This window comes from Cheilinus undulatus, linkage group 12 (assembly GCF_018320785.1).
Source record: "Cheilinus undulatus linkage group 12, ASM1832078v1, whole genome shotgun sequence".
NCBI lineage: Eukaryota > Metazoa > Chordata > Actinopteri > Labriformes > Labridae > Cheilinus > Cheilinus undulatus.
In genome coordinates this window covers 6,947,713-6,968,383 of record NC_054876.1, presented here as the reverse complement: position 1 = coordinate 6,968,383, position 20,671 = coordinate 6,947,713, and the positions used below count along the sequence as shown (strand labels likewise).

Here is a 20,671-nt window from a genome sequence, read left to right as displayed (position 1 = left end):
ATGGCTTCCGATTTTTGGATAAAGAGATGTGAATGATTTTTTTTTGATCAACATGAAGATCCTTAACATCAGTCATCAATGGTTCTTAATTTTCGGGTCACAGATCCCTAGGACATGCATTCAAACCATCCAGTATGTAACATTATGTTATGTTACATTGCCTTATGTTATGTTTACTATGGTAGAGTAATTTGATTTTGGCCAAAATTATGTTTTTAGGTAAAAGAAGCCCTAAGAGGACATGCATTCAAACCATTTATTATATTACATTATGTTATGTTGCATTGTATTACATTACATTACATTAAGTTTTGTAATGTTACATTCAGTCTGCCTGATTTTGGCCAAAACAATGTCCATGATCTTTTAATCATTTAGACTTAATTATTACTCACCATTGGTTCTAAGTTAAAGGTTACCAATGCCCTTAGAGGACATGCATTCAAACTGGACAATGTGTAATGTAATGTAGCATAATGTTATGTAACATAACATAATGAAACCATACAATTTGGAACATAACATAATGTAAAGTAGCATAACGTAAAGGTAGGACTTCTTGATTTTGTCCAAAATTATGTTTCTGACATAACAGAAGCCCTAAGAGGACATATTTTCAAACTATACTTAACATTATGTTACATTGGGCTGCATAACATTACAATATGTTACATTATACATACACTTTGTAACGCTATATTATGTTATGTTATTTAACATTACAGTAAGGCTTCATGGTTTTGCCAAAACTATGAAGATGAGTTTGATCAACATTAAGGTCTGTATTATCAATAACCATTAGTTATTAGTTTTAAGGTTACAGAAGCCCTAAAAGATTTACAAGATACCTTAGTTGGTATTTTGAGGAAATTGCTGAAATATATTTTCTTTTACAAATAAAGAACTTTTTAAAAAATCTGATGTCATTTAGTTAAAAAATAAACAAAAATTCAAAGTAAAGCACTTTAGTATGGTGTCAATGAAAAAAACTAAATGTAGACGAAATATTAAGTTTGATTAATTTCAGATTTGTTTGACTTGAAAAATACTGAATTTTAAAAAAACTTGTCAAAACTAAAAGAGCATGGACATTACTCAAGATATCAAATTATTCACTTTCCTGCCAAAACACACAATACTACATTATTTTCTAAATATTTTTTTTCACAAGTATAATTTGATTTCTGAATGGATATGGATTATCAGATTTTTTTTCTCTCTTGCCACTCAGGGCCTCCGTAGATTCTGACATGTTGGTGGATTATGTGCAGTAAAGCACAGGCAGCAGCTGAGACTTTCTTCAAATGTACTTCCAGTGTTTTTTCCCCTTCCATCCTCTCAAATTGCACCTGAAATATGTTTAAAAAAAGACTAAAAAGAGTCTTCCTTTCTATAAAAGCACCAAAAGTTTATCTGAGATGCAGCAGTATTTGACTTCACTGACTTGAGGATTGTAGTGACAGTGTTTCTGTATCTGTCTGTATTACTGCAGCCTTCAAATGAGTTGAATGAGAATAGATAAGCTATGTTATGATGTGAATGTTACTCTCATTTTGTCACTCACTGTTTGTTTTTACATAAGTGCCATGTCATGCAGACTGCTGAAGCACGAGGTTCAGAAGAGAGCGCAAACACGAGAAAGGTCTGACAGTCAGCCTGTCATTGCAATACACGTTTTTATCACTGAAATAGGAGCTGTAGTATTTTCATGTGGCTGTAATTGTTCTGATTCATCACTCATGGCAGATACTTAGCCCGCATCACCATGTGCGTTTTAACTGTTTGCTTACCATCACTTTTATGAAACACAAAGGGGGATTTTTTTTCCACTATGTTATAACAGAAACAGTCGAAAAATTCAATAGGCAGCATAAACCGTGACTGAAGAAAAAATATTGTGCAAACTTTGTTTCCTTCATTGATGGTCTTACAAGTGTGTATGTCTTTGTTACTTTACATTACAACTTGCTGCTATGACATTAAATAAACCTCCAAACCTGCTGATGCAAACTTGACGTGAAATTGATGTGGACGCACATGCTGGTCAAACACACATTTAAATGCACATTCATTTTTTAGGACATCAGGGTTGTTTTTGCAAATGGTTTTATTAGAAAAAGGTCAATGGATGGTGCAGGAAACATGGGAAGGGTTGACATGCGCAAAGGGATTATCTGATTTATATCTCTGTGTCAAAACAATGCTGTGGCGTATAAGTCATAGGTTTGTATAGCCCTGAACACAAGCAGAGGACTACTGATGTGCACCTCCTCAAAAGTAACTACACAATAAATGACTAAGACTATAGAGAGGGATCTGGCTGCAGACCTTTCATCTGAGAAGCTGTACATCTCAGAAAAGAAGTGCCATAGTTTCTGGTTCTAGATTTTTTTAAATTTAAATGTATTCATAAACAAAATCTGACAGCTACTTTTATGAAATAACCACATTGCAAACATTAAAGACTAGAACACCTTTCAAAAACAATAAGATAAAGATCAGATGTCTAGTCCGGGAAAAATTATGGATCCACCTGTTTTACAAGCAGTCATATGAACGATGGATGCTTTAGCTTACGCAAGATTTAAAAAACGTAGTTAAAGCTATCATTGTAGCTTACATAGCTGCTTTGTGAGCTTAGCTTGAGCTATGTCTGATGCATAGCTACAGTATTTATAGCTAACTTAGCTTTAGTAATGTGAGCTTTAGCAAATGTAGCTAAAGCTAACGTTGCTGCTCACATAGCTGCTTTTATGAGCTCAACGCAAGCTATGAAGCTCTGTTATCTGTGACTAAGTTAGCTTTAAAACATGAGCTTGAGCAACGTGAGCTATAGCTACATGACCTTTAGCACACATAGCCAATGGAAAATAGCTATGTGGATAAAGTCTCTATGTAGCTTAAAGAGCTGCTTTTGTGAGCTAAGCTATGCTTGCTATCTGCGCAATAGCAATAGCTACGTTATTTATAGCTAAGCTTTAGTGATGTGGGCTTTAGCAAATGTAGCTAAAGCTAACATAGCTGTGTAGATAAAGTACCTACGTAGCTTACATAGCTGCTTTGTGAGCTTAGCTTAAGCTGTGTAGCTCTGTTATCTTTAGCTAAGTATGGCTAAGCAATGTGAGCTTTAGCAATAGAGCTTTAGCAACATGGGCTTTTGCAAACCTAGCTAAAGCTGACATGGCTACATAGATAATGTCCCTTCGTAGGCAACGTTCTGATGTAGCCTGCATTGCTGCTTTGTTAGCTTTTCTTTAGCCTTGTTAGCTACATAGATTCATTATCTATAGCTAAGTTAGCTTTAGCAATGTGAGTTTTAACAAACGTAATTAACGTGAACTTAAGTTACGGAGATAAAGTAGTATACCAAGCTTATGTAGTTGCTTTGTGAGCTTAACCTCAGCTATGTTTGTTACAAAGCTTTGCTACATAGCTTACACAGCTAATGGAGCTACGTGAGCTACCTTAGACTGTTTTCATGGAGGACAAGTGTTCTTCCTGTTAGCAGACTGTTTACTCAGCTTTATTAAACATTTTATCAGGTTTTGCAGGTCAGGTTTTTAACTTTTGGTACTGTTACGTGTAACAGAAACTTTTAGCCTAAGCCTAAATGGAACTTTGATCCGATTTTATTTCAAAAGTTTAAGCATGTATTTCATGGCATCACAGGGTAGATGTCAGAAATGAATGGCTGCAGCCAGACCATCTTTAGACTAAAAGCCCTGTGATTGGTCAGCTGGGTAACATCAGGCCCAGTCTCTGAGTAATGTCTTCAAGAATATCTTCTATACTTTGGTGCAGTGGTCCTCAGCTGGTGGCTCAGGGCCCAAAAGTGAGTTGCAGAGTGAAAAATCTCTGAAAAACAGGAGCTCTAAGTGTGCATACATCTACACCATACGCTTTCACAGATGTATAAAATCAAGCACCTCTCCGTCTGCAAACATTTGTGATACAAAACAAGTCGTTCTGAAGAGCTAGCTGACTTCAAGCGTGGTACTGTGATGGATGCCACCTTTACAGTAAGACGTTCATGAAGTGTCATCCCTGCTGGATATTCCACAGTCTGCTGTAAGTGATATGAATAAAAGTGGAAGTGTTTAGGAACAACAGCAACTCGGCCTGCATGCAAGCCTCACATCACCAAGCCCAATGCCAAGCACCAGATGGTGTGGTGTAAAGCCACCCAACACTGGACTAATCATGCTTTTCTGTTTGGCAGTGATTCTGGGTTTAGCGGATGCTGCATTGTGCCAACTGTGAAGTTTGGTGGAGGAGGGATAAGGGTATGTGGCTGTTTTCCAGTGCACAAAGATGACTATAAAGACATGGTTTGATGAGTTTGGTGTGGAAGCACCTTTGTGGGAGCACTGGAACAGAGACTGTGACCCAGGCCTTCCCGTCTAACATCGGTGCCTGACCTCATGCTCTACAGAATGAATGGGCACAAATTCTCACAGAAACACTCCAAAGTATTGAGGAAAGCCTTCCAAGAAGAGTGGAGGCTGCTGTAGCTGCATGTACTGAATGCAATGTCATTACAGTCTGTTGGTGTAATGTTCAGGTGACTGAATATTTTTGTCCACATAGTGTTTAGCGTCTAGGATGTCTGAATTAAATGTTCCAATATCATCTGGAGATATTTCGTCCACAACAATGCAGTCAACTACAGCAGTATTTCCTTCCACACACAGTGTTTCTGATCATCTTTAATGTTACTTTTCAAGCTGAAAATGTTTAGCTTCCTTTACTTCTCTGACCTGGAAATTGATACCTTAATAAGGGTGACAGTCTTTCTGCCATATCATGAATCTGCATGTCATAAACTCCAGCGGGAGGACGGCTGAACCATGAATATATAGGAATGTGTATTTTAAATTATTTTTTCCAGCAGCCACATTTATCAGCACCAGTATGCTGTGATTGGCGAGATGTGCATGTTTCATAATCACATGTAGACCTTGTTGTAAGATGATTTCTACACCCAAATCGGCGCTGGTTCCTACAACAGTCTGTGGGCCATTATGTGGACCCAAAAGTGGGTCACAGAGTCAAAAATCTTGGATGTATGGAAGCCCTAAGTGGACATACATCTGATGTTTCTAGCCCTCTATTCTTCCAGTTCACTTATTTATTATCTTATTATCTTTAGGTAAAAATGCTGGTTTTCCCATGATGGCACATAACTAGTCAGGTTTAGTCAGATTTACACCAATTTACCAAACGGCCAAAATGTTCGTGTTATCACAATAAAATGAAAGCATGCCTGTCCTGCCAAGCCTTCTGTAATGATCAGCTCTGTTTGTCTGTCTTGTTTAAGCTTATTTCTGTGTTCCATCTAAGGTCCAAACTGCAGCTTTTTTCATTAGATAAATTTAAGAGGTAAAATTCTGGGAAAATCATGTTGCAGTTTTCTCTTTTTCCATGGTCCTGAGGCTAGCCCAGTAGAGAACCACTGCTGCAGATCAGCATTCAAGATTCACCACACCTCTGTTTTCTCATCCCCTGTCTCCCAGTAGTCTGAGTTCAAAACTCTCCTGTCCTCTGTGTCAGCTGATTCAGCAGCCATGCATGCTCTCCTCCAATGTCTTCTCTCTTTTCTTTTTTGCAACAACTGCAGTAAAATCAACTGCTTATCAGTATTTATCAGCTCCAACTCTCCTGTGCAGAAACAGAAAATGTGGCGGGACGTAAAGACTGGAATACACCCGGTGAAGAAAATACACTGCTGACGACTGTTCAGGCAAAGTACTGCCAAGCTTGACCAACACATAAAGCCTGATTTTTACCAAATCTACACCCCAGCATAGTAGCATTGATGCTAGCAACCTGGCTAACACTTCCCTGGTTTTAAATCTGAAAGTGTGTACAGCTATTATTGAGTTCTGGTGTGTGGATTATTTATTTGTGCTACTTTACAAACCATTTCACCACTTTTTCCATCCATTATTGCAGCTTCTTTTTGCCACTTTTTACCCATTTTTGCTGCTTTTTGCTCATTTCTGCAACATCTTTTTGCCACTTTGAGCTCATTATTTTGCCACTTCTTTTTTTTTTAAGAAATATGTTACTTTTCGCCCATATAAGCCAGTTTTTGCCACTTTTTGTCTATTTCTGCAACATCTTTATGCAACTTTTTGCCTTTTTGCTTTCTGCAATTTTTTGGCCCATTTCTTCCCCTTTTCACTTATTTTGCAATTTTCTTTGCTGCCATTTGCCCATTTTTGCCACCTTTCAGGCATTATTTGCCCCTCTGTATCCATTTATGCCCGTATTCTGCCACTTTTCTGTGATATTAAGACAAGATGGGATATTCCTTTATTAGTCCCTCAAGGGGAAATTTGCTCCTTGTTGCCACTATACCTCATTTTTGTCACTTTTTGCCACTTTCTGCAGCTTTTACATTAATTATGCCATTTTCTGCCTATTTTAACCCATTTTTCCTACTTGTTATTAATTTTTTTCCCCCCTTTTCACAAATATATTTTTTTTTCCAAAAAAGTTGTCTCAGTTTCTTCTACTCTGCTTTCTGACATCCTGACATTTGTGCACAGTATGGCTTAGTAATGACATTACTTTCTAATTATTTTGTTCAGTGTGCCTGCCCACATTGTTAACATGACCAATAAAAAGGTTTCAAGAAAAGAGGTTTACATTGTGGAAAAAGGCTAGATTGTACTTCAGCATAAAAAGTTTAAATAGCCCAGTTTGGCTGAGCCCTAGAAAGCTCTCCCCCTTTGGACAATAACCTGACACAAAACAGAAATGTTTTTTACCTTTTACAAACATGCACCTGAGTTTGGATGTTACTGCTGTAATCTCTTGCATTAAAAAAAAAACACTGCAGAAAATCAGCAAAAATACTGAGAAAAGCTGTACACAATCAAAAGTCAGTGGCTGATTAATCTGTTTTCTCCTGTAATGTAGGAATGGTCCTCTAGTGCCACCCTGAGGAAATGTTAAAACAGAAGGAAGAGTGATTTTTTTTTTTACAGCCAAAGTCTGAAATGTATTCATGCTGACTCTGTGTAAACTTTCTTATGACTGTGAGATGAATATTAAATTGTGTTTGATTTAATTTTATTTCTTTTATGATAAAAAAAAACATTTGTAATTATATAAGGAGTATTGGATATACAATAAAGCAGTTGGTTATTAAAAAAAAGTATAAACAAGGCATAAACAAGTATTCTATGCTACAAACACCATGTATATAAAAGTACTCCCCCCTTGAATAATTTACCCTTTTACTGATTGTATGAATCATTTATGGTCTTTTTGTTTTGTTTTGAATATGTACTGTAAGTGTCAATTATCTTAACTTATTTACTGTAAAGATATATCAAAGCCAGTACTATGTCAAAACAAAATGTTTTATGGTAAAAACCGCATGTGATTACCCTCATTATGAACTGCGGTAACCCCCCTCCAAGATGGCGGCAGCGTAGACGTTGACAGAAGCAGCACCAGCTTCCAGCTGTAGGCGCGGTTCTACAGTGCGCAGCTACGGAAGCCGTGGAATGTAACAACCAAGCTAGCTCCACAGCACATCAAAATGTCCAGCTGGGGAAGGGTCTCTGCAGCCTTGAGGACTGTTTTGAGGAGTCCTCGGTCTCTGAAGAGCCCAGGTCTTCGTCGGGTTGTGGGTCCTGGTGTCCTGGGCTCTGTAGTCGGTGCTGGAGTTGTCTGTTATTATCATTATCAAGCTAACTACAGGACTCTGCCCTTTGCTGTACATGCCGAGGAGCAAAAAGTGAGTACACGACTGAAAAAGTTATTACCGTCGAAATACATTGAAAGTGCGTGTTAAAACTGTGACTTTCACATGTGTGTTTTATGAATTTGATGTCAAAAGGTGCTTAATACAAGTTAAGACGACTCATTATTCTCAGTATTTACATGAAGGGCGTAATTACCCGGAGTTTCAACAGAATACGCCCCCCAGCTGTGACTCACTGATATACCATACTGAGTAAAAGTGTTTGTGTTTGTCTAGGATGCTGCAGTTCCTCATATGTCTGCCAGGAAGGTCCGTTTTGATAAGTTTGCCTCAGTGATTTATGAACAGGAGCTCTACATGACCCCCAGAGACTTCCTCTACTCTGTCATGCTGGAGAATGTGGACCGTAAGATGCATTTTATAGTCTTCTGTAGATAATGTGAATTGGAAAAGGTAACCGCCCATTCACAGGTGTGACAAGTTAAAATAAATATGGTTAAATGGTTGAGAAAACACTCAAAAAACAGATGCTTCCATACAAATCATGAACTCTTTTTGCTGGGTTTCAAGGCAGGGAATTGCAGTGTCACTTTAAATGTGATACAATAGTGATTTGTAGCTTTCAGTAATGAGAATGTTGCAGTGCAATGATTCTGGGACACAGCAAGATGTCAGAAAAACAATGTGAATGTATCAGTGTGACTGTGTCCTTGGTAGGAAATTAAGGGCAGTGCACAGGCATTATTCTGGACACCAAAATTATTAGAAAATGTTTATGGTCAGCTTAAAAAAAGGGATCAAATGCTTAATTCTATGGCCTAATTTTGTGTTCTTCATTTGGAGTGATAGAGTTAGTGTTTGGGTGGTCAGGTACTGAATAAGCATCGAAATCTGTATTATAATTTGGTCTGGTAGGTACTGGACGTGCTGGTACTGGTACCATGTTGGTGCCAGATTTCCATACCCAGCCCTTGTCACATGAACCACAGCTGACAACATACAACACAGTTACCAAATACTGTAAACCAGTTGTTCCAAAACTTTCTCTAATTGCCCCCCTTTGTTCGATGTAAACATCCCACCCATCACCAAGCATGTCAGTGTTTAAACATATATCAATAATCACACAAAAACATTTCTCACACAGGTAGGTTGTGGCTCAAGGAAGGAGTATGGCTCTCCTTTTACAGGTGAAGCCAATGGTTAGAAATGGCTCATCATTTTTTCTTGTCCTTGCTATACTAGTAGTGATGTGTGGTGTTGATTCAGTGCTATCCAGTGTTAATTTTGTTGACCAAAACTAGAACTAAAAATGTTTGTTAGCTGAATTTTTACCACGAGGAAGACTATCATGATACTAGGACTAAAACAGATCTGATATGATAAAAACTAAGCCTAAAATTAAGTTTATTTTTGTCAAGAAGACTAAAATGATAGTGCTGGGCACTAAAAATCCATAATATTTCTCTACTGGGAGTGTAACGTGCCAAAAGACAAGCAGAGGTGAGATGAAAGAACATTCATGGTATCTTAGTATCTTCAGTACATTGTAAAGTAATTGAAATATTAATGGGACATTAAAATGAGAGTATGTTGACTGGCTAATAGGCTAAAACTACAAAAGCTGAGAAGGACTAAAATGTGACTAGAATTAAATGAATATCTTAATTTTAAAAGTAAAAGTACATTAAAAATAACCTCCAAAATTAACATTGTTGTTAGTCCTACAATTTCCTGTAAGTCCTCTCACAAAATCATCTTTTGCTAGCAGAACAGAACAGCATGCACCGTCTTTATGTAGTCTTATCAAGCCCTACCCCCGAAGCTTAGTGTCCCCTTAGGGTCACCACTGCTGTAAAATACAAGACACACAGTGCATTTGAAAGCATAATCACCCAAATGACTACCTAAACAGTTGTGTCTTTAACTATGTAAATCCAAGGTCAAACTACAGGGTATTTTTTTCTGTTATGATGGTCACTATGTCAGATTAGATGATCACAGAGTCATACCCTTGTGCCAGTTATTTTATGATGAAATATACAATCAAAATTTTGCTTTAAGTCCAGAGTGTAAGCCTCATTTGAATCTGATGCAGTTGTTTATTAATGAATTAACACATCTTATGTTTAATGTCTCTAGCAGACTGTTTTTAGATGACAAAAAAAATGTACAAGCCTTACTGACTTAATGCTCATTCATTTATTTTGCATAGGAAAGCTGCAGAAGAGGATTTTAACAAGAGAGGTTTGTTGACGACGTTTATTTGTAAAGTTAAGCTTCACTGTTCACCGCATCTGTCGATTTTTTTGGTGTTTTCTGTCTCATATTTTTTTCTTTGCAGGAAGTGAACAAAATGTTGAAAGCTGCCTCCAGAGCTCGTGCTGGTAATGATCTGTTCAGGAGTTTAGGAGACAACGGTGAGTCTGAACAGCAGAGTAAAGATGCTGGGTTCAGTTTGGTTTGATATGGCCCACAATAATTTTTTAGTTTATTATTTGGCTGTTTCCACTCTCATGGTACCAAAATAACTGATCTTTGATGTTGTATTTTTTGGCATCCTTATGTTGGGGTACACAGGAGATCTGCATGACACTGGAAAAAAGTGATATTGTGATGTTTTCTTTCTTCAGTATAAATAGGAAATTAAATCAGATAATGGGTTGCCTTTTATATACATTTATTAAATCAGTAATTGTACTCTTGTCTTCTCTACAGCCTAGTTTATGGCCCATAATCCTTAACTCTACAGCCTGATAACACCACTAACAGATATAAAAACTTTTACAGCTCTTTAATATGCACACAATCTGACGAGGCATACAGTTACACACTAAGTCTGTGTCTTAGTGGAACGGCTACACAGTTTATTAAATGGAAACAAAACAACAGGACGGAGAGAAACAGAAACAGTGCACATGTTTCATCATGCTCCTTTTCTTTCAGGGAACAGCAGATGTTACTTTGCTGATTGTACATTTCTTTTGTGTCTTACAGGTCTGATATCTTACGACGAGTATCTTTTCTTGCTAACGATTCTGACCAGTAAGTCGATTTTTAACTTTGCATGAGACTTCTCTCTTTGAAAAACTGCATGGGTCTGTGTGTTATTTAGTGACTTGATTCTATGATTTTATACCAATTATTTTATCCAACTCCATTCTTGTCTTTGTGTTGTGTCATGGAGGGACGACAATGACAGACAGAAGATAAGAGGACTAGCAACCATCAAATCACTGATGCTAGCATAGCTTCAAGCTAGCATATCACTCATTATAGACTTTGGATAGACAAGTGACAACAGTGGTACAGTAAATCTCAGTAAACTCAGTACTTAGTTGAATCTCCTTTGGCAGCAATCTCAGCCTAAAGTCTGATTGAATATGAGACAACAAGCTGTGCACACCTGGATTGGGAGATTTTCTGCCATTCTTCTTTGCAAATCCTCTCAAGCTTAGTCTGGTTTTTAAACTGTGCTCTGTTGTATGGGGTATGTATGTGGACAACCATTTTCAGGCGTATCCAGGGATGTTTGATAGGGCTCAAGTCTGGGATCTTGCTGGTCCACTCTAGGACACAAGAGTTGTCCCTGAGCCACTCCTGTGTTGTCTTAACTGTGTGCTTATGCTTAGAGTTATTGTCATGTTGGAAGGTGAGCCCAGTCTAATGTCCCAGTGTGTGGCAGAACAAGTTTTCATTTGGGATATCTCTGCACTTTGCTCCATTCATCTTTCCCTCAGCCCTGACCAATCTCCCAGTCTCCCAGTCCCCGCTGCTGAAAAACACCCCCCACAACATGATGCTGCCACTACCGTGCTTCACTGTAGTGATGATATTGGGCAGGTGATAAGCGATGCCTGGTTTCCTCCAGAGGCCATACAGTTCAAACTTGATTTCACCAGACCAGAGAAACTTGTTTATCACAGTATGAGAGTCCTTCAGGTGCTCTTTTGCAAACTTCAAGCGGACTTTCATGCATTTTGCACTGAGAAGAAGCTTCCATCCAGTTACTTAGCCATAAAGTCCAGATCATTGGAGGGCTGCAGTGATGGTTGTCCTTCTGGAACTTCTGGTCCCATTTCCACACATGATCTCTGGAGCTCAATCAGAGTGACCGTCAGGTCCTTGGTCACCTCTCTTAGTAAGGCCCTTCTCCCCTGATTGCTCAGTTTGGCCAGGTGACCAGTTTTTGAAGAGTCTGGTTGTGCCAGACTTCTTCCATTTGAGAATTATGGAGGCCACTGTGCTCTTGCCAGTATACACTGATATTTAAAGCTGTTGTATCAGTTGTAAATATCAGCAGAAGTCTTCATATCTGACATATGATATTTAAATTTTAAGCTAACATCTGCCGACACAGATATCATGCACATAATATCACTCTTCTCTAACTTAGATGTGTCTTGTCATGCAGTTCAGCATTTGTTTTGGCTTTGGCCACTCTTGGTGCAAAAACTCAAGCAGCTTGGCTTTGTTTGATAGCCTGTGGGCATCTTTCTTTATTTTTATGTTAAAATAAAACTGCCTGAGTTGTATTTCAGCAGACACTGGAATATTTCTTTCATTCATGTAGAGATGCTGATACAAGGGAAACTTAGATTGATCCTCTGGTTTTCTAGAGCTGTAGACATTCAGATAGCATTTGGATAACTGACGGTGTGTTGCTGTTGCAGAGCCGCGTACAGGATTTCACATCGCTTTCAAAATGCTTGATGTTGACGGCAACGAGCATGTGGACAAAAAGGAGTTCCTCAAGGTAAGAAGTCAGATTTATCCACTGATTCTATAGGGGAGATTTTCTTGTCAGCATTTGAAATACAATCATAGTTAAGCATTATTTCTGTATATAAAAATGTCAATATATGCATTTAAATTTTAAATCATTGCCACCTTTACTGCTGCTGAAGCTCTGAGGCTGCCCGCGCTGTAAGTATGAACGATTTGAAGGTAAAGTGGAGCTGCACTGTAGTCTGTTTTTTTATATCTGTCATGTGTTTGCATCTCTGCAGCCTGAGTCAGCCCCCCAGTGTAGTCCACTTATTTAGAGTCATGTGAGCTCTCAGCAGCCAGAGCGATGACAGCAGAAACCCTCTGTGTGCTGAGATCAGGCCTCAGGCTGCTCGTCTGCATGCTGGCACGCTACGATGCATCCTCCCCATGTCATATTTACATGTTATGACTTGGTGCACATGCCTCAATAAGAGCGCATGGATTCAACTATGCTCCAGTGTTGGTTTGACTGATATAGATGAAGGTTTTATCTTGGATTTGATGAGAAAAATGCCCTCTTTTTGTTGACTTTTAGAGAAAAGGCATTCAAAATACCACTAATGATAATCCAGTATTATCGTTTATTCTTAATTTCTAAGTGTAAAGGTTACCAGAGTGTATTTTTTCTCTCTGAAGCTGAAGAAAATCATTGGAAAAAGCAAAAGAAGAGCTGCCAAGGATGGCATAGAGGTGAGTAGGCATGATTATCATAGAATAAAACTGACCATTATTGATTTTTGTAACACAGTACTGTTCTGTATCTTCTGCACAGATTCAGGCAGAAGAAGGAGACAGTGTGAACACGACACTTCAGGCGTACTTCTTTGGAAAGAAAGGAGAAAATAAGTTGCAGTATCAGCAGTTTCGCAGGTAAGACAGATGTCTGCTGTTCTAGCATACCAGTGGATCACAGGAAGCAGACGTTATTGATCAATATGGGTTGATAATCTTAAAATCCACAATATAATTCAAAGAGTGTGTGCAGTTACTTGCCACAATGTTGTAGCTGAGCTCTCACCTTGTGGTGACTCACCACTGCCCTCCTACCTAACAACCTGCGCTCCACAAAGTTAATTTACTTCACAGCATACTCCCCATTTCCTTTAAGTACACGATTATGACTTGACAAGGGAGAAAAGTTGTTAAAAGTTGCACTAAACCAGGCCAATCTGGTCTTTGTGATTATGTATTCTGGCACATTCTGAGCAGTATAGCGCCTGCTTGCAGTACGCCGTGAATGTAGTGAATTTTAAATCCTGTTATGTCTAAAGCAATGTGTGACAGTGGCAGCTGCACACACTTGCAGTAATGATGATGCCTGTCCCGGCACTTTCTTCTGTTGCTGTGGTATACAAGCCAAACTTGTTAAATGAAAGAATAGGTGTTAAAAGTTTAGCTTATTGACCAGATTTTACAGTGCAGTTTGTACTAATATCACTATGTATGTTTTTTGATAGAAATGGTAAACCAAGTTACTTTTATCTAAATTGTATGCAAGAACCAATGCATGCAGTTCTTTATTAAAAGGTCATACAGTTTGGCCACTAGAGGGCACTTGTGCATCATAATTTACACTCCTTTCAGCACTGCCTGCAGCGCGTGTAGCACATGTAACAGATTATTACTGCTGAGCAAACGGCAATCCAGGGGCCCAGTGGCACTGAATGGATGTCATCATCTCAGCGATGGAGGTGAACTTTTCTCAAGTTTTGGTGAAGCCAGCAGTTAGCATTAAATGACTTCCAGGCAGGATTTCCTTTTCCATGTGTCATGTCTAGGTAAAGGCTGCCATCTCTCTTACTTCTGGAGTAGCACTGTTCATCTGACGAGTTTCGACTCCACAGCTGACTGAACCTAAAAATACCACGACTTCTTAAGTATAAAGGAAAGCTTTGTCAGATCTGTCCTTAAGAGAAGAGAACAGCTTTTCTCTGTCTTTTTTTGTTGAATTGAGTTTGGTTTGATCCTCTCTGATGTGTTTTAAGTAGTGAGGGAATAACTGCTGATTGTCTGTATATTCAGTGTTAAGCAGATTGATGGCTCAGTTATTAATTTTAAGATTTACACACCAAACCTGTTGATACATGGTTAGTGAATACAAATTTACCATAAACAGAAACAAGGAGATTCACCATGTTTAAAATCAGGTCCCATGTGTACAGATTCAACATTTCTGTGTAGACTCAGTAATGAGAGGATGCTTTTTGACTTCTGTTCTGCTTATACCCTTATCAACCCAGTATGTTATGAGCAAGAAATAACTGCCTTTACATTACAACTTACATGCTGCCCTAATGAGAAAGTATTGGTTGGAAATGATCTAATTCTAACTGCTTGTTCCACCAGAATTAAAAAGAAACTGTCCTGTGTTAATTTTGACAGCTATTTTTAATTTAAGTCTCAGTCTTAGTGTTTAGATAAGGGCCAATCCCATTTCTACCCCTTAGCCCTTCCCCTTTGTCTTCCTCTTGCCCTCCAAACAGGGTAGTAAGGATTAGCCTTAACCTTCCTGTAAGAAATGAGACGCCACTTGATTGCTGTTCATCATGACACATTGCCGATAAACAATGCGTCATCAAAGGTGACAATAAATCTTCGACCATCTCAATCATACTGTGGATCCCCCCTTGGTTCAAGTGTCGTCCTGAAAAATCTTCATTTCAGGGGCTATGTAGCCCTCGACCCTTAACCCTAGCCCTCGATTCAAAAGAGAATTGAGACACACCTTCACCTGATGTGAACGCGCAGACCAAGGGGAAGGACTGAGTTAAGGGTTAAGAGGGAGAAATCAAACTGACCCATAGTCACATTTTAGTCATTTCTACCCTTTAGTCTAGTGTTAGTCCATAAAAATCCTCACATTTTAGTCTCAACCTTTAGTCCAAGCATTTATTCTCCTGCCTGAATCTGGTACCAAATCATGGTAATGTGTTCTATGCTCTCTACGAAAAACCTATTTTTGGCTAATCTTTGTCTAGTCTTTCTCATAGAAACAAAGGCTGTTAAACATTTTAGTTGTAAATTAACACTGAAACTGTCGTCTGTCTTCAGAGGCACAAACCGTCTATCAGACAATGATTGCAGAATTGTTCCTAGGCTTACCTGGATCTATTTTAACACAAGACAAAATCCCTGAGTCAGAGGCAGCACAGCAGAAGTCCCCGCTCTAAAAGCATCTTAGCCTCTTCTCCCAGAGGACAGCGGACTTTTAAGAGCCTCAGACCAGGTGAAACATGTGGGGCAATCCTAAGATCCACCTGCACGGTGAAACACAACAGGAGAAAGAAAAATACACAGTAGTGTCTATGCATTTATCAGGCCCTATTCCAAGATCACATTGTAACAAGCCTCTCTTTAACCGCTTCTCTCAGGATTCACTTTAAAAATCTTTGGTGTTAAGGTCATCCTCACAGTTTGAGTTTTATCGAGTGCACTGAAAGGAAAATTGGATCCTATTACAAGATAAAACAAAAATCAGTGTTTGACTCAAATACTCTCCTGCCCTCCCTAATATAACTGCCTTTTTAAATAAAAGCATCAGAAGTGTGTTCTTGGATGCTTCATTGGTAGATTAAATGTGGCAAACTGCCCACCAGGGGGCTGTTAGTCTGTAGAACGGGTGTTGTAGTGCACTAATGGGGGCCCTTAAAATGGAACAGTGCCCTCGAGGATGCCATAAATTCAATAACAATAAGTCGAACTTGTTTTCTACCTCTTCTACGGAAGACATCTTACCAAGAAAAAATCCATGACAAAACTCAAAAGGCATGGCTTTAGCAGCTTGTCATAGTCCAGTAGTCCAAAAATTATGTATCTTTATGCATTTCAGGGTTCTTTTTTTTTTTTTTTTTTGAGGTTCTGGTGAACTAGATCCCATTTTTGTTCTGTTCATACAGATCTTGACAGGAACATTTCTTTAGCTTGTGTGGAAAAACTCAAAAGGCCTGACTGTGATTGCTTGTCAAAGATCGGTGTCGCCATTAAGCAGGAAGTTGCTCTTTTTTAAACATATAAGCTCCAAAAGACCTCAAACTCTACTTGTGTGGTTAGAGACCTCTATTGAAAGTATCTAAATCTTTATGTTAAATCCAGAAAAAAACACCACATGCTTCTGCCAACAGTCTTGATGACGTTTTTGAAGCTGTTAAGTGCCAGCATGTCTGCTTTTGTGTGTTTCTGAAAACAGCTCACCAGTAAACACGTGATGTGTTTCAGGTTCATGGAGGACCTGCAGGCTGAAGTCCAGGAGATGGAGTTCCTGCAGTTCTCTAAAGGCATGGACACCATGAGGAGGGAGGACTTTGCAGAATGGCTGCTGCACTATACCAACGAAGAAGACAATGAGGTTTACTGGGAGAACATGAGGAAGAAGATCCCTGCTGGACAGGTTTAAGGATTTTTACACTGTAATAAATAAAATGTTTGATTTAATGCAGAATTAAAGCAAGCTGAGTGTTTGTGTTACAGAGTATCACGTTTGATGAGTTCAAAGCCTTCTGTCTCTTCACCAACAACCTGGAGGACTTTGCCTTTTCGATGAAGATGGTGACTGAAGCCAACCGTCCTGTTGGAATGGGTAACACCTCTCTATTCATGACAATTCAAACTAGTTTTCCCTGGATATACCACGCAGTACATGACGCCATTTTCCTCATTGCAGCTCAGTTTAAGCGAGCAGTGAGGATCGCCACAGGTCACGATCTGTCTGAGAGTGTTCTGGATACTGTGTTCAAACTCTTTGACATGGATGGAGATAACTGTCTGAGCCATAAAGAGTTCATCGGTGTGATGAACGACAGGGTGCTGCGAGGTCTGAAGGTCAGTTTGGCGGTTTAACCTGATAAATTTATGTTAAGGTGATAGCAAATATGATGTGGAGATGATTTCACAACTCTATGTTAGATGATGTGGTAAATTAACATGTTATTTATCAGTTCAGTGTAAATATTCACTCTTGTGCCTGTGCAGTAAATACAGATAGAAAAGGACTGTTGCAAGGCTTCACTTAAAAACTGGGAACAAGGCAACAGGTAGCTTTGTTAAGAAATCAACCAACCAACAGCTCTGATGTTAACGTATGATTTTTCTAAAGAAGAGGCAGCTAATTTCCTCTTAAAAACGTGTGAAAAAGTTTTTTCCCCTTTCCTGATTCTGTTTTTTTCTTGCATGTTTGTAACACTTAAATACTTAAGTTCATCAAACAAATGTTACATTAGACAAAAATAAACTAAGCAAATACAAAATGCAGTTTCCCTAATAAGTTCATTTACAAAGGGACAAAAGCCATCCAAACCTACCCTTTGGGGAAAAAGTGATTTCCTGCCTTGTTAATTCATGAATCAACTATGATAAACCTCATTATTTATGGAAAGTTGAGTTCAGTTTCACTGTCCACACCCAGACCTGGATACTGCCAGACCTGCTGAATCCAGAGATTCTTCAATAAAACCTGTCTGACAAAGAGAAGTGGGCTACAAGATCTCAAAAAGCAACACTCTTATGTTTATTTAAACTCCACTATCCAAATGTATGTATGCACACCACTGACCTCTTACGCCTCCTATGCCTTCATTCACATGCCTGATCTTATGTCAGTATTATTTAGCTGTGCATTTCAAGCATTACACAATTTACGATTCCAAATGTGTCGCTCAACATTTAGTGGTTAGGCTATAACAACTGATTTGCACGAGGAAGGTTGTTGTTGGTCTGCAACGATCCCAAATAATCCAGAGTATCAACTCCACAAAACTGTTAAAATGACAGATACATATTTAACATGAGACGCCTCAGTCCCTCATAGATAAATGGTAGGGATGCTTGGCTTTCTTCACCTCCTTCTTCTTCTCTGTCTGATCAGCTGCAGATATGCACTAGGGCTGAACGATTTGTGAAAACAATCTAATTGCAATTTTTTCCCCCAATATTGTAGTTGCAGTTCAATATGCGATTTTTTTTTAGGTTTCTCATCTTATGCATTGTTCAGCAAACACAGGCAATAAATCATTCTAAATTATAACCAGCACAATGTTAGATAAATTAAACCAGGTATTAAAGATTTAAAAAAATATCTTAATGTGATTCAGCTCATATAGCAAATTTGATACCAATTGCTGTACTGAAAGGAATGATAATTTTTACATGTTATTCTCATTTAAATTAAGAAAATAATTTACATGAACATCAAAGTAGGATTTTTGTGAACTATTCTTATAAAAAAAGACACTTGAATGTATGCATAATGTGTAGAGCAGAAAATTTCTGCTGCAAAAACATTGTATCGAAGTGGTATTTTGACACATATTAGGTTAAGGAAATATTGCACTATCTGCAGTTTGAAAATTGCAGCAGGTCATGTTGTGATTTAGTCTAATTTGTGATTAATTGCCCAGCTCTAATACGCACAGGTGACTTGTGCAAGCAGGATGCGTAATGGACACATGAAGATATGTCACCTGCCGAACCTGACAAAGATTAACTATATGATTTCATTGCTGCAGCCATGCTGCACGTCATGTTTCCCTTCAGTAACGTCTGTAAATTCAGGTACTTATCCCCCACTGCACCAAACACCGACATCAGAGGTCCACAGGTAATTCTAACCCTGTGAAAATAGTGCTTTAGTCTAATGAAAATGCATCTTTAAGTACACAGCATTGATAAATGAGAGCACTAAATCTCACATTTAGATCTTTTTCCTGTTTTACGGTATTAATGTCATTCATTATTGCAAAAGAGTCATATTCTTAAACTGGAAAGACTGAACTAAATATCCATAACCTGCAGGTTCAGTTTACTCAGACCACTCAAATCTGGAAAAATTAACAGCCTCCATAAAAAACAATATCCCAACATTTGAGAAAACCTGGTCCCTCTTTTTGCAAAACCTCCAAGATCCTATAACTGTACTAATACCTGAATTTATGAGCTAATGTGTGTATCTATATATGTAGATGGTCTTGGTTTTATTTATTTATTCATGTTTATTTATATATTTGCTGTTGTCCATGCAGTTGTCTCCTTTTACTGGTTGATTATTACTTTTATTCCTGTTTCTCTTCTCTCTTATCATTAGTCTATATTTTTATGAGCCTCGCTCTTCTTGTTGACAAAGCCGTATGAATCACAATGTGCAGCCTGTAGTACAGATCTTAAATTATTTGTTATCTCGTGCATTAAGTCTAATCCACTTAGTCTTGCCCCGTTATGTCCTGTTTTATTTGTATGTCTATTTGTCTTTCTGTTCTTTGTTTGTTTATTTTTGTAGGTTTGCTTTTTCACATGGCAATAGGTATTCATTATGCATCATGTTCCCACCATGTAAAAACCTAAAAGCACATAAAAATGTGCATCAAAACAAACAAAAAAAAGTTGTATTGAGGTGAAGATGTAATGTGATGAACTCTGTGTCGCCTTCAGGTGCAGCATCAGACCGGCATTTCAGGATACTGGAAATGTGTGAAAAGAGAAACCCTGAAGGGAGCCCGGGAGGCCCTGGGAGACACCGGGTGCCCCATCTGAACCACGGTGATGATCTGGACCTCGTCTGCTGGATGATCAATGAAACCACTGACCACTTTGGTATTTTATAATCCAACGAGTGGAGTGAAATGATGATTAATGCAACCACATGTACAAAGGATTTATACCACTATCATATTATTATTGTGCTGTTTACTATTAGCTGAATGGGTCCAGCTGTGGTGTTTTTTATATGTAGTCTGAGTTTTAGGGCTTAGTGCGGTGTGCTTGATCCAGTCATACATGTTATATTCAGAAAAATGTCTCAATACTTCAACTCTGAATTGTACATTAGTGGAAGTGGTCGCTGTAGATGTTCTGTACGGAGATCAAAGATAGGAATGATGATTCTGCTTTTCTGTCACATGTTTTTGTGCACATTTAAAGATTATAAACACTTAAAATAAGACATGTTAGACATGTAAGATGACAAGCCTTTTAAGGACAATAGTCCATGCCAGAAGAACAATGCAAAAATAAATCTTTAACTAAAATAGGAAAATCCCCCTGCAACCCTGAGGTCACCACTGTCCCTTCATTTGAACTCTTCCTGCAGAACTCCATGGACTGATGATTTTACTACATTTACATGTGTATAAAATTCATGATTACACCCTTTATTTAGTTGAGATGATGGCTGTTTCTTTTTTACTGAGACAACGA

General features: G+C 38.4%; 1 protein-coding gene across 1 annotated transcript; it reads left to right on the top strand.

Moving 5' to 3' along the window:
* The first annotated feature begins 7,508 nt into the window (after positions 1-7,508).
* On the top strand, positions 7,509-20,628 carry micu2 (mitochondrial calcium uptake 2). The gene is made up of 12 exons (XM_041800665.1): positions 7,509-7,750; positions 7,994-8,123; positions 9,933-9,964; positions 10,062-10,137; positions 10,715-10,762; positions 12,391-12,473; positions 13,124-13,177; positions 13,260-13,357; positions 16,703-16,874; positions 16,955-17,063; positions 17,148-17,305; positions 19,907-20,628. The coding sequence occupies exons 1-12, from the start codon at positions 7,553-7,555 to the stop codon at positions 20,006-20,008; spliced, it is 1,260 nt and encodes a 419-aa protein (XP_041656599.1). The 5' UTR covers positions 7,509-7,552; the 3' UTR covers positions 20,009-20,628.
* The last annotated feature ends 43 nt before the right edge of the window (positions 20,629-20,671 follow it).

Coding starts and splice junctions, on each gene's coding strand:
- micu2 (XM_041800665.1), top strand. CDS start 7,553: ATGTCCAGCTGGGGAAGGGTCTCTGCAGCCTTGAGGACTGTTTTGAGG. Junction 10,763..12,390: donor CTTGCTAACGATTCTGACCA/GTAAGTCGATTT, acceptor TTGCTGTTGCAG/AGCCGCGTACAGGATTTCAC. Junction 17,306..19,906: donor GGGTGCTGCGAGGTCTGAAG/GTCAGTTTGGCG, acceptor TGTCGCCTTCAG/GTGCAGCATCAGACCGGCAT.